At 42.0% G+C, this 14,585-nt stretch overlaps 1 protein-coding gene across 1 annotated transcript in view; it reads left to right on the plus strand.

Moving 5' to 3' along the window:
• Positions 1–11,822: 11,822 nt before the first annotated feature.
• Positions 11,823–14,585, plus strand: part of ovol1a (ovo-like zinc finger 1a) — a 6,951-nt gene continuing 4,188 nt past the window's right edge. Inside the window, exon 1 of the mRNA XM_074662064.1 lies at positions 11,823–12,448. Coding sequence (XP_074518165.1) covers positions 12,349–12,448 — 100 coding nt within the window. The 5' untranslated portion in view covers positions 11,823–12,348. The remainder of the gene's footprint in view (positions 12,449–14,585) is intronic.

A 14,585-nucleotide genomic window follows, 5' to 3' on the forward strand; every position in this document is an offset into this window, starting at 1 on the left:
AAACATGAGAGCAGAGCGCTTTTGTTTGATTGACATTAAATTTTATTCCCACATTTATTTTTATATATTTTATTATATATATATATATATATATATATATATATATATATATATATATATATATAAAATTGTTATTATTATTATTATTATTATTATTATTATTATTATTATTATTATTATTATTTACACTTTTATTTATTTTCATTTCTGGCAGTTTTGGTCCTCCATACTAAAAACCTTAAACATTGAACACCGGGCAGGTTAGACCTCAAATTTGAGAACATTAATATTCACAATATCCTTAATCTTTTTCTCTGAAATTTAGGCTATTATCTGGTACATTTGAAAAACAAAACAAAAGAAATCTTTTCTTGAAATCCTCATGGCAGAGTAAAATTGTTTATTTATTTATTTATCTATTTATTTATCTATTTTACAGGGACAGTGCAAAATAATCACCATTTCTGTATATATAATATGCCAGAGTTAGATAAGAGTTCATTTCCATGTCCTCCTTGGTCAGATTTTAGAATAGACCAGACCTTTAAAAAAAAACACACCAAATCACATCAAACCAAACATAGCAAAAAATGTGTGGAAGATTTTTTTTTTTTTTTTTCAGTGAGACTGTGAACAACACCCTGCAGTGAAACATGACCATAATCTGTATTAAAAAGGAAACATAAAACGCTATTGACATTACATACATGTAAGACAAGCAGTAAGCAGCATGAAGTAAATGTTTTGTTTTTTTAAATTTAGGTGTTTGATTCAGTGATCAGAAATAAAAGCTTAAATGACTACTGTTTTTATTTGAAGCCTTCTGGGTGTGTTAAAGGAGAATGTCTGGAGGTAAATGTCTTTATGTCGATTCCTCCTTCACCTGTAATTGAATCACATATAGAAAGGTGTCACCGTATTGTTCCATTATAGGACTTATAGACTGACGGTAAAACCGGACTGACCTGCTCTGTCTGTTCCCTCTGTTCTCTGTTCAATGGGATTTTGCACAATTGTTATTCATAAAACATTATTCAGTGGGTGTGACAAAAGTTACTGAAGTTGTTGAGATAACACTTATAAGAGGACATTGTCTAAACTTAAGAATACATTTCAGCTTGGAAAATCTCTGTCCAAACAAATCATGTCGACTTGACAATGAAGGTATTTAAAACGCCTACGTCACGACATTTCCGCTGCTGTTAGTAGAGTTACAGCTTTCAAGTTGTACCCAGAATGCCTTCGTGAACTGTAACCTAACAGTTATTGTTACTGTGATGACAAAAGTTTAAATTGAGTTGAAATAGATTAATTATTAGAAAAAAAATATGCCTGAACAAGTTGGGATAGCTAGACTAAACTAAACATAGTTAACAATCAGACAGTTGTGAAAGAAAAGAAAACTTTTCTATTCTAAGAGACTGTATGATCTCACAGATCCACAGATTGGAGGTGGATCACTCTTCCAGTTTGTAAGAATGAGACACCTCACCACAGAGGCTAAGCAAAGAAAGAGTTACTACACCTGATAGCACACCAAAAAGACCAAGACGTGGACATGGTTCAATAATTTCACCTGGAATCTAAATGAATGCTTTAAACATAGCTGAACAGTAGGGTGTAAGGCTTGGACATGATCATCAGTGATGAGAAGTTCAGCTCTTTTTAGAGAGCTGGTTCTTTTGGCTCGACTCCCAAAGAAGAGTTGACTCTTTTGGCTTCCTCACAGCTCCTGACTTTTACTCTCTGTAGCCTAATGTTTTTGTGTAAGCTGGCAAATATGAATGATCTGTGTTTCGATAAAGCCTTTTGCCTGCAGCGTTTTTATGAGATGCCTCATAATTCCCTCATCATGTGCATTTGTTCTGTCACAAAAAGTAGGGATTGTCACTTCTGTTTCATATTTCAATCAAACTTTTTACACATAAAACACTGCACAGAAACCCTAACCCAGCATTCAAACAGTGCAATGTCTCTAAACAGCAGCCAGGTGGTGCTTTTTTTGCAGGTGTATAAGCACACTCTCCTCCTCAGCGCCATCTGCTGTCTCACTTGCTGAGTGGGGGCAGGATCTAATACCTGACTGAGGCCCCGTTCACGTAACAACGTTTCATCCCAAAACCCCAAAATGCAGGGGGAAAATCTGTGTTTACACTAAAAACACTGAGGGACCAAAAGATGCTGTAGTGAGCATGGCAGGCCTGTAGGTGGAGCTATAACTGTCATGTTCAGAAGCAGCTTTTGGTAGTTCTCCACTGAAGTAGAGTTGGACCGATCATCTGGTGTATTGGTGAATATTAGGTTCAAAAGTGGAGCAACAGATGCTCATTTTGTATAAAGACAGCGAGCAGATTCAGCAGTCTGAGCAGCACAAGCGCAACACGGTGGACCATGACGATCGTAACAACGTGACTGTTGGACTGTTGTATGCGGGGAGTTGAGTGTGACGTCAGCGTTTCCACTGAAAACTCCAGCTTACTGTTTACACTGCGATGGTGGCAGCAATGTTTCAGGAAAAATCCTCTCTGGAACCCGCTTTTAGGAGTTAGCATTTTAGGTCAGCTAAAAGGCTGTTTCCATGTTAACGAGCAGCTGAAACGCAACAACTCTTTTGCGTTTCACCTTAAAACTGTTGTCTATAAACAGCCCCTGAGTGTCCCTCTGCTGCCACAGAGAGGGGCATGATCCTATATCCTCACATGTGATTTGCTGTCAATCATAACTGAGTCCTGTCAAGAGCACAGCAGTGCGACTGAGGGCTGTTTACATGACAACAGTTCTAGGGTGAAACCAAAGTATGCTGACTTCAAACGCTGACGCCACGCTCCGTTTCGCACAATCACATATAACAGTCCAACCCTGGTCTGCCATGCTGTGCTGCATTGTTGTACTGCTGAATCTGCTGACTGTCTTTAACAAAATGAGCATATGTTGCTCCAATTCCGCTCTTAGTTTTCCCCAGTACACCAGATGATCAGCCCAACTCTACTTCAGAGGAGATCTACCAAAAGCTGCTTCTGGACAAGACAGTTATAGCGCCAACTACAGGCCTGCCATGCTCACTACAGCGTCTTTTAGTCCCTCAGCGTTTTTGTGTTTTTTATCAAGCATTTTTTTAAAGTTTGGGGTTAAACATTGTTGTCTAAACAGGGCCTGCGTGAAAAAAAGGAAAATGGTTGGAAGCCGGCTCTCACTCGATGGGAGTCGGCTCTCCTGATTCACTACAAAGCATCGGCTCTGTGAGCCGCATCGTTTGATCATGACACATCACTAATAACCATGATGTGTCATACAGACTGGGAGGGGCCTGTTTGCATCTGTCACAGAGTTGGATTGATCTCAGAAAAGATCACTGGAAGTTTGACCTGACAGACATATGAAGGTGGAGTTCACTCTTAACCTGTATGAGGCTTTGCACAGGAAGATGTTGGATGAACGTTTTCAAGTATCTTTGTCAACTGATAATCAGAGATACTGGTTTCCACATCACTCTCCAGTTCCCTCTGATGTTTGAAAAAGATTAGAATTAAGATATAACAGTGTACATTTGAATATTGTTCTGGAAAACTCCTGGTTGGTTTCAAGAACTGTATTAAGAGCAGTTTTATTTGGCAGGAAAGTTTTTTTTTTATTATTTTATTTGTGTTGAACTTTATATCAATATAAACAAAAAGGCATAGATCAACATCAAATTATACAAACAAATTTCAGGTTGAGCAAAATCAATCATAAGTAAAGAAACATTTCAGCCTAAAGTGTAATGAAATAGCAGCAGAACATAGAGTGAAAGTAAAAGAGGCCATACAATTTAACTTAAACTGGTATAAATACAAGAAAAAACAAGCAAATTTAACATAAAGCAAATTAAAGTCATTCAGAAATGAATATAGCTTCATGGCTTTCTTATCTTTCACGCATTTAAAGGATTTGCCTATGAGTCTTAATTCATTATTCCAATAAATCAAGTGGGCTTAGTTTTTTAAGTACCTGCATCTCTGGAAAACATTTTTCCAGAGTAAAATCAAAGAATTAATGACAGGCTCCAAGTTCGGAGAGCTTTCTGAAACAAAAATACCGAACTCAATATCTTCCTCTGACAATTGCAAACAAACACATCAGTCCAGACTGCACTGGGCTCTTAACTTTAAAAAAATAAACGATCCAAATTTTCAATATCTCAGAAGTGCAGTTATTCATCTCAGTTATAAATTACTTATTTTGTGGGAAAAAATTCATTTCAAATTTTTAAATCTAATTCCTTCGCTTTGGGAGTCAATCCTTCTTTTCTTACAGATTTTATCTTCCTTGTGATCTTGAAGGATATATATATATATATATATATATATATATATATATATATATATATATATATACATATATATATATTTAAAAAAAACTTGGAATGGGGTAAAGCTGCTGTAGAAAAAGTTTTCTAAGAAGTTTGTTTGTGCATTTATCCTCACTTAAATCAGTCCCTTGAATGCAGAGTTGTCTCAGTCCAGGTATTACCTCAGAGTGGATCATGTCTTCCTTAACCACTGCTTTCACGGAGGTCGGGATGGCTTTAATGATCTTGTTAAAAAAAAATCATTTCAAGTTCATATTAGTTGAACATTTTCACAAAGTTGCTCAAAACTTAATAACTTCTCTTCATCATTCATCCATTGAGCAAACTTCCAAACTTCTTTATTCAAACACTCCTGTAAATACACAGATATCTGTTATTCTAGACTGATCAAAAACAGTAAATTGAACACTAATACAACACAGTGTAACTCCAAGTCAATCACACTTCTGTGGAATCAAACTGTCCACTTAGGAAGAAACACTGATTGACAATCAGTTTCACATGTTGTTGTGCAAATGGAATAGACAACAGGTGGAAATTATAGGTTATTAGTAAGACACCCCCAATAAAGCAGTGGTTCTGCAGGTGGAGACCACAGACCACTTCTCAGTTCCTGAGCTTTCTGGATGATGTTTTGGTCACTTCTGAATGCTGGTGGTGCTTTCACTCTCGTGGTAGCATGAGACGGAGTCTACAACCCACACAAGTGGCTCAGGTAGAGCAGCTCATCCGGGATGGTACATCAATGTGAGCTGTGGCAAGAAGGTTTGCTGTGTCTGTCAGGGTAGTGTCCAGAGCACGGAGGCTCTACCAGGAGACAGGCCAGTACATCAGGAGACGTAAAGGAGGCCATAGGAGGGCAATGACCCAGCAGCAGGACCACTTCCTCCTCCTTTGTGCAGGGAGGAACAGGAGGAGTACTGGCAGAGCCCTGCAACATGAGCTCCAGCAGGCCACAAATGAGCATGTGTCTACTCAAAGGGTCAGAAACAGACTCCATGAGGGTGGCATGAGGATCCGACGTCCACAGGTGGGGGTTGTGCTTACAGCCCAGCACTGTGCAGGACGTTTGGCATTTGCCAGAGAACACCAAGATTGTGCTCTTCACCGCTGAAAGCAGGTTCACACTGAGCACATGTGACAGACGTGTCAGAGTCTGGAGACGCCGTGGAGAACGTTCTGCTGTCTGCAACATCCTCCACCATGACCGCTTTGACAGTGGGTCAGTAATGGTGTGGGGTGGCTTTTCTTTGGGGGGTTGCACAGCCCTCCATGTGCTCTCCAGAGGTAGCCTGACTGCCATTAGGTACGAGATGAGATCCTCAGACCCCTTGTGAGACTATATGCTGGTGTAGTTGGTCCTGGGTTCTTCCTAATGTAAGACAATGTTAGAGTTCATGTGGCTGGAGTGTGTCAGCAGTTCCTGTAAGATGAAGGCGTTGATGCTATGGACTGACCTGCCCGTTCTCCAGACCTGAATCCAACTGAGCACATCTAGGACATCATGTCTCGCTCCATCCACTAACGCCACGTTACACCACAGACTGTCCAGGAGTTGGTGGATGCTTTAGTCCAGGTCTGGTAGGAGATCCCTCAGGAGACCATCCGCCACCTCATCAGGAGCATGCCCAGGTGTTAGAGGGAGGTCATACAGGCACATGGAGGCCACACACACTACTGAGCCTCATTCTGACTTGTTTTAAGGACATAACATTAAAGTTGGATCAGCCTATAGTTTGTTTTTCCACTTTAATTTTGAGTGTGACTCCAAATCCAGACCTCCATGGGTTAACACATTTGATTTCCGTTGATATATTTTGTGTGATTTTGTTGTCAGCACATTTAACTATGTACAGAACAAAATATTCAATAAGAATATTTCATTCATTCAGGTCTGGGATGTGTTATTTTAGTGTTCCCTTTATTTTTTTGAGCAGTGTATATTCGGGTGTTGGGTGGAGTGAAATTATGTTTATAAATTACCTTCCAATAGAGCAGGACCTGTTGATGAAGGCAGAAAGTTTAGATTTTGGATGAAGACTATAAGGTTTTCAAATCAGGATAGCATCTGTTGGCGCTATTTTATGACCAAACATAAAATCTTGAAGGAGCCTTTAAATCATATTTTAACACTGAAATAATAAGTCAGGGCTTTAAACACTCTGTCTCTCATTCATCAGGTTTATGACACCAGCTGACAGCCACAGACAGCAGCTTTGGTTTGAGACTGCACACCAGAGGGAGTCCGCTGCCGGACTGAAAGGTCTGGTCCTGTCATATCACACAGCAGCTTTAAACACACAGACAGGTATGCTGCTCAACCTGTGCTCCCACCCACACCGAGAAAACAAAGCCATTAAAATCAAATATGCAGTCAGACTTAATAACATGACATCAGAGGCTGAGGAGAGAAACACAAAGAGGGTTTAACAACTCTAAAGCCATGGACCAGAAATACCAGAATGTGGGTCAAAGAAAACTGGCCCAGCACAAAATATAGACCCGAAATATAAGACTGTGGTGTCCTAATCCACCTTTCAAAGCATCCACGTATGACCATGTCTTAAACACGTCACAGAACAACGAGAGGACAAAGAGGCCTGGATCTGAGGCTTGGATCTGAGTCTAAGGCCTGGGTCCGAGGTCTGGATCCAAGGCCTGTTTTCAAGGTTTTGTGTAAACCTTTTAATTCCTTCCTTTTGATCCGCACTAAATCCACACTTCCAAAGGCTGACACCTTCTCTCTCACAATCGACAGCTCATCAGTCTTCCCCTTCCCTCGGGTTAAGAGTCTGGGTGTCATCCCTGACAGCAACCTCTGTTTTCAATTTCACATAAATAACATCACCCGGTCCGCTTACTTCCACCTCCATAATATCAACCGCCTCTGCCCCTCCCTCACTCCTCACAGCACCTCCATCCTGCAGCAGCTTCACTGGCTCTTGGTCAAGCATAGGATGGAATTCAAACTGCCCACCTGGTCCAAACTGCTTACTCCTTACCATGACTATTCCACTCTCATCCACTTATCCATTACTGACTGTTGTATATTGCTGGTTTTACAGTTGTACTGTTTGCTGATTTAATGTTGTTTTATCCTGTACAGTGTCCTTGAGTGTTTGAAAGGCGCTTTTTAATAAACTGTATTATAATTATTATTAAACTGGGCCTAAGGCTGGGGTCTAAGGCCTGGGTCTAAGGCCTGGGCCCAAGGCCTGTGTTCAAGGTTCTGGGTCTGAGGTCTAGGACTAAGGTCTGGATCTGAGTCTGAGATGTGAGTATGAGGCCTGGGTCTGAAGTCTGGCTCTGAGGCCAGGATCTGAGTCATAGGTCTGAGTCAGGTAGGGACTAAGACATGGGTCTGTTAACTGGATCTGGGTCTGGGGTTTTAAGTCTCAGTCCCTGATCTGGGTTCGAGGCTCTGGATCTTAGTTCTGGGTCTGAGATGTGTGTCTGAGGTCCGGGTCAGAGGCCTTGTTCTGAATCATGGATCTGGGTCTGAGGCCTGGATCTAGCATTAGTTTCAAAGCCTGGGTCTGAAATGTGGGTCCGAGGTCTGGGACTGTGGCTTTGTTCTGAGGCCTGGATCAGGGTCTAATGTCCGCTCTGGGTCTGAGGTTTAAAGTCTGGGTCTGAGGCCTGGGGGGTGTCGCCTGGGTCTGGGGTCTGAGGCCTGGATCTGGGACTGAGGCCTGGGTCTTAGGCCTGAGGCCTCCATCTGTGAGGTCTTGGTCTTATGTATTGGTCTGGGGTCCAGGTCTGGGTCTTATAAGATAAATGTGTTCTACTTTACAAACAGAACCGAGGATCAGCTCAAGCAGCTTCACTCCTTACGTCTTATTATTGAAGCTGTACAACCGGTCGAGTCGCCCCCTGCTGGCCGTTTGGAAGTCTGCCCTACTTTTATTTCTGTAAACAGTGATAGGGTCCAGTTCTTTACCAGGTCCTCACTCTAGACTGATTTTGAAGGGCTCGCTCTGCAGTCAGTCCAGAACATGGATAACTTTAACAGAGGGACCTATCAGCTGAGGGTTTCATGAGACCGCTCTGAGCAGAGTCCCAATCATCAGGACAATAATCCACCCACAGCGTCCTCATGTAAAACAGCAGCCTGCAGAAACTAAAGCAGCCGATCAGTCAGGTTGGACTGGTCTCACTGTGGATCCCTAACAGACTAAAATAGATCAGGCTGCTTATGAAACATTCAGAGAGGACGCAGGGGTCAGGTGTTTGAAGGTGTCCAGGTGCTTATAGATGTTTAAGCCCGAAACATGTTCCCAAGAGCAGAGAGGGTCAGGAGAGAGGGGGTAGCACTGACAGTCAGAGAAGAGCTAGAAAGAAAGAAGGAGGAGGCTGACTCCTCTGCTCAAACCTCCCCAACAGCCCAGGCGGCATACCGCTCATTCATTCACTGAGCCTCAGCACCGCTCCCATCTCAGCGCTCCCTCAGAGCCGCTCTGAGCTCAGGGTCAGGGCTGAAGCTGCATAAGCGTGTTTCTGGGTGAGCCAGGGTTTGTTTGTCTGCTCATGCAAATGGAACCAGAACAAGCAGGTGATGGTGTCGGGGACTAAGAGACTGTAGACCAGGAGACACATCCCTGGTCTGACAGAGACCGAACCATGAGACCAAAACCTGGATCCACATAAACACCAAGAATCAAGTGTTGTTGTGATCCTGTGTGTGTCAATCTGTGAGTGTGTGTGTGTGTGTGTGTGTGTGTGTGTGTGTGTGTGTGTGTGTGTGTGTGTGTGTGTGTGTGTGGTGGATTACAAAGACAGGTGCATTGGAGGAGCGGGGCAGGAGGATGATCTGTGAATGAGAGTTTCTCACATTCACAGGCTGATATTTGTCTTCTTCGCAGCAATAATCAGCTGAACTAGCGACAATAGAATAGAATAGAATAGAATAGAATAGAATAGAATAGAATAGAATAGAATAGAATGTACTTATTAATCCCTGAAGGAAAAAATTCAGAGTCCCAGCAGCTAAACAAAAAAAAATAAAGTGCAAAACATTAAGATTATATAAACACAATAATAAAATAAGTGTCAGCTAGAAATAAAAATGTCCATCAGTGATGACAGCTTGTCCATCATTGTCCAGCCAGTGTCCACCTCCACAGGGTCCAGGACTGAGCTTCTTCAGCAGTCTGTTCAGTCTCTGTCTCCTGGATCCTGTTAGCATGATGCTACTCTGCCTTCTGATATTCCCTCTGTTGCTGGGTTAGCATGGCTAGCTTATCCATTTTATTGGAGATAGATCCTGCATTCTCAAAAACGATGAATAGGACAGGTTGATCTCATCTCTTTTAGCACACACCGCAGCACCAGCATGTTGTCCTCACATCCTCCCACTCAGCTCACAGAGAACACCAGCCCCAGCACCGGTTAGCATCAACATGCTACAGGCTGCTGACAGGTGAAATCTTGTGTGTATACAATGTGACCATGGCTTCATGTAGGATCTCAAAACTGGTTGCAGACACAACCAGTTTGGCATCAACAGTCAACAAATGAGATATAAAAAGAAATGACGGGCAACAGTGGTAGTAGTAGTGGTAGTGGTAGTACAGTGGTTAATGCAAAGAAAACTAACAGTAAAGAGAGAGCTTCTGCAACAGGAGCCAAGCAAGGTTATAATAGTTTTGGATTTGTCATTATAGTTTAGTTTTAGTTAGTTTTGACATTTTTTTCCCATGACAGTTTAGTTTTAATTAGTTTTAGAGCAGGCTTTCTAGTTTTTATTTAGTTTTGATTTTTGCAACAAGGCTTAGTTTTAGTTTTAGTTTTAGTTTTTTCATACCTTATCAACCAGGTGCAGGATTCGAGTAAATATTTTGTCATACTGTTTATTTTCCAGTCCAACATAGTGCTCACTGCTCAGTCAATGCTGATACTGAACTGTTGGCTGCTGCCTTCAACACAAGAAAATAATATAAACTTAATATAAAAAATATAAACATTAATTATATAAAAAATGTTAACATACATTACATAAAAATAATATAAACATAAATTCTATAAAACAATAAAATATGAGCTTTGATAGTTAGAAATTTGGACTCTGTAACAATAAAGTCAGACTCACATGAAATGACACTATTACAGATGCTCTGATTCATTGCTCCACTACGTTTCGTCGCAGCACAGCGCACAGCCAGTCAGTGCAGTAAACAAGCACGTCCCAGTACCCCCCTATGATGGTGCTGTACGGCATTGACAACTGCCGAAAACTGTCGTAAAATTGGTTGGGAAAACGTGTCTAAATAATTTAAATCCTAAAGACTTTTTAATATTGTCAAAAACTATAACTAAGGACATTTTGTCTATAATTTTAGTTTCAGTTAGTTTGTGAACACAAGATACAGTTTTAGTTTACTTATCGTTTTTGTTTTCCTTACTAGTTTTTATTAGTTTGAGTTAACTGCAATGTATTTAAAATTTTAGTTTTCGTTTTTAGTTTCGTTTTAGTTAACTAAGTTAACTTTAGTCACTAAGACCTTCAGTAATCTCTGACACATTAAATCAGCAGCATCTCACCTTAAACTGCTTGTTTCTGATCAGGCTGTGTGTTAGAGCAGCTTTAACACAGACTGCTTTCAGTCAGGAAGACAGAAAAACTTCTTATCCTCGCTTTAACAGAGGACAGAAACTGCTCTACATTTATTTATTTATTTAACTATTTATTTGCTTGTTTGTTTTTGACCAACTCTTTATTTCTTCGTATAGTTTTATAGTGATTTCATTTAGTAACTGCTGACAAATAAAATCCTTTATTCATCCCACAACTGGTGATAAATGCAAACATTACAATAAGAATAATAGAATCATGGAAGTATTGCAGAGAAAAACTGTATATACAGACTATTAAACTACAAATATATATATATATATATATATATATATATATATATATATATATATATATATATATATATATATATATATATATATATATATATATATATATATATATATTTTTTTTTTTTTAATTAACATTTTATTGGTTTGATGTGTAAAAAAATAAACACTCCCTATTCTGCTTCATTCACCCCTCTTGACCTCACACGAGCTGTGAAACCTGTTACACCTCAGCACCTCTAACTCAAACTGGTCCAAGGAGCACCTGAGTCTAAAAATACGACCTGACAAAGCTCCAGGTGGGTCTGAGCCGGTCCTGTTCTGGAGGTTTCCTCTCTCTGGGTGGAGCAAATATGATAATGATAATAACACACACCCTGTTGGCGGTTGGCTGTCATGGTCATGTAGTTTCAGAGCTGTTCAGGTTATTTATGCCTCTCATTGTCTGTGTGTGTGTGTGTGTGTGTGTGTGTGTGTGTGTGTGTGTGTGTGTGTGTACCTGCCCTAACACACTCTCTTTCCCCTAAAAGTCTTCTTGTCATTGGTCCACACCTTAAAGCGGAATGGGGAGAAAGGGAGGGGAGGGGTAAACCGGTCCAACAGGTCTCCGGAGGAGGCCTAACCCAGGCTGCTCCAGCTTGTCACCGTTATTTCTGACGCGCATGCGCGCTGGCGCCTGTTTCCTGCTTTTCAAATGAGTACCTGTGCTGCTGTTGACCCACCTCTGCCGACTGTGTGTGTGTGTGTGTGATCAGGATACAATCTGCCGTGTTCCTCCCTCCCACCCCCGCTCACACTCACACACACTCCCGTTATTTCAGAGCGCCGTAGGTGTAATTCGGCTTTACCTGTCCGGGCTGCACACCTGAGCAGACTCACCTGTCCGGACAAACAAAGCCTTTTCTCCGCTTGTGTGTCGGGAGCTGAGAGAGTTCAGTGGGGAAGAAAGGTGTGTGAGAGGAGCAGATAAAGCGGATCAGACTTACGAAACGAGCAGAAAGGTGTGAGGAGGAAGGAGCGGAGGGACAGACACCTTCCATTTTCTGCCACATTTGGACTTTCCTGCGGCTGAAACTTCACCTTCAGGAGTCGAACAGCTTCTTCTCCCCTCACACTGACGGAGTTGCCTCTACCTGAGTATGCCGAGGGCCTTTCTGGTGAAGAAGGCGAACGTTTCGCCGGGAAAGCGGAACTGGAGCGAGCTCCCTGATCATGAACGAGGCGACGTCTACATCCCAGGTGAGTCCACGCCGCTGCTGAGTGAGACAGGTCGGTGTGAAAAAGAGGAGCAGAGACCTGGATGTGGATTATTACATGTTTCTGACGCGTGTGGGGCGCTTTTACGCGCGGTTGTTTGAGTTTTCTTGTTGTTTTGGATAAAGAAGGAGTGTCAGTGAGTCTGGAGGGGCGCGGGTCGGGTGATTGTAACGGGGCAGCTTGAGTCCGGGGCTCTGGAATAACGGGAAACACAGCGGGCTGTGAAGAGACGGGCAGACTCAGTCTTTTGGCCTCTTTGACTTTAAATTTACAGAAAAATAAACTATTCCTGTGAAATTTAGAGACAGTTATCTTTTTAAAATCTAAACATGACATTTTCAATCTTACATAAAATGTATTTATTTTTAAAGAAGTCATCATATCTCCTCTTTAATTGTCATATCTCTGCGCGCTGCGGCCTGTGGCCTCTCTGAAGGCCCGTTGCTTTTCACATGCCGACCTTCAACCCCAGATTGCAGCTTTCTTCCTTCTGCAGCTTTGCTCCTCTGTCACTGAAGCAGGCTCATTCTGCAGTTCTCCTTCTGATGAGTTAATCAGGAGTGTGAGAGGTAATCTGTGGTGATTTGGGGGCCTCAGTGGGTGATATTAACGCGTTTAATACGACACATCAGTATCTCATGTTGGCACCTGAGTGCAGGGGTGAAGTTTGCATCTTTGCATCTAAATGACATGTGAAGGGAGTGCACCTCTCTGAGAACAATCCCCTTTGTTGCCATCGGCAGAGTTTTTATTGTAAGACCCCGCTGGTATCAGATAACAAGTAACGGACTACACCCTCTCTCCCTCTCTGTCTAACCATCCCCCTTTCTTTCTGTCTCCCTCTCTCCGACCTTTTCTTCCTCTTCTCCTCACCGTTAGCTTTTAATCATTGACTTTCACATCCTCTCCAGGGTTTCAAACCGGAACATGAGCACAGACTGGTTGTGTTCTGGAGTTTAGGACGGGTTTCGAAGACCCTTGACTCAGTTTTTAATGATTGTGTCGGACTTTGAGCATGTCAGGGCGTGAAACGCTCTGAAAACAAACGGTACATCTACTTCCTGGACTTTGTATTTCGTTAAGTTTTATTTCTTAAAAACACTGGAAATAAGAACCATTCATGTAAAAGTTTGTAGTTTAAAACTAGAAGATGTAATCTGGGGTGAGGAGATTAAAAACTGATCCTGTGTCAGCGCGTTATTACGCAGCGTTAGTTAACACTCCCAGCAACGGTTTCAGCGCCAGCTCCAGGTATGTGCCGTTACTTGACGTACCTGCCTAACATGTGTTTCTGTGTGAAAGGAGGGCGCACACACACACACACACACACACACACACACACACACACACACACACACACACACACACACACACACACACACACACACACACACAGAGGGACAGAGGTATGATAATTGCCCTCACAAACAGGCCTGCTGATGAGGCCTCAGATGCCTTCAGTTTGTGTTGGAGTTTATTTTTGTCTCCTGAGCCACAAACAAAACAGGAAAAAAGAAACAAGCATGAGTCTGAACCGGTTTCTGATGGGCCACCAGGCCCACATTAACCCGGGTTAACCCTCACAGGCAAACACATCAGCACCACAGTGTGTTTAGACTCAGACCGCAGAAACGGTTTATCAGAGCAGGTAAGGAGATCTGTAGCTGAATGTAAGGAAGGGCTTCTCATCCCAATAAGGTTTCTGTGTTTACAATAATGACTCATTTAAAAATTAAAACTGATCTTTTGTTTGGACTGTGCTTCTACTGGCATCCAGAAACAGCAAACATCAGGTAAAACACTTATAAACTGGTTTAAAATTAATATGTGGTGTTTTAATGTAGGGGTTTATCTGTGGGACAGGTTGTTATCTGGACAGAGCGACCATCTGTCCTGGTTTCACTGGTTCTGACCCATTTCCAGGCTCTGCGCCCTGAAGCTGAACCAACATCCATTAAACACTGATAATCCCCAGTTTGACCAGTCTCCACCCTGGTTTGAAACCAGTGAAAACAGGAGCAGATCAAGCAGTTATGTTAGCAGGAACCACTCCAACCTCTAGATACATCCAGGCTAACTGTTCCCACCTGCTCCTAGTTTTTATGCTAAGCTAAGCTTA

This window comes from Halichoeres trimaculatus, unplaced genomic scaffold (genome assembly GCF_033239565.1).
Source record: "Halichoeres trimaculatus isolate MK-OKI-2021-1 unplaced genomic scaffold, fHalTri1.1 fHalTri1_scaffold_22, whole genome shotgun sequence".
Classification (NCBI taxonomy): domain Eukaryota; kingdom Metazoa; phylum Chordata; class Actinopteri; order Labriformes; family Labridae; genus Halichoeres; species Halichoeres trimaculatus.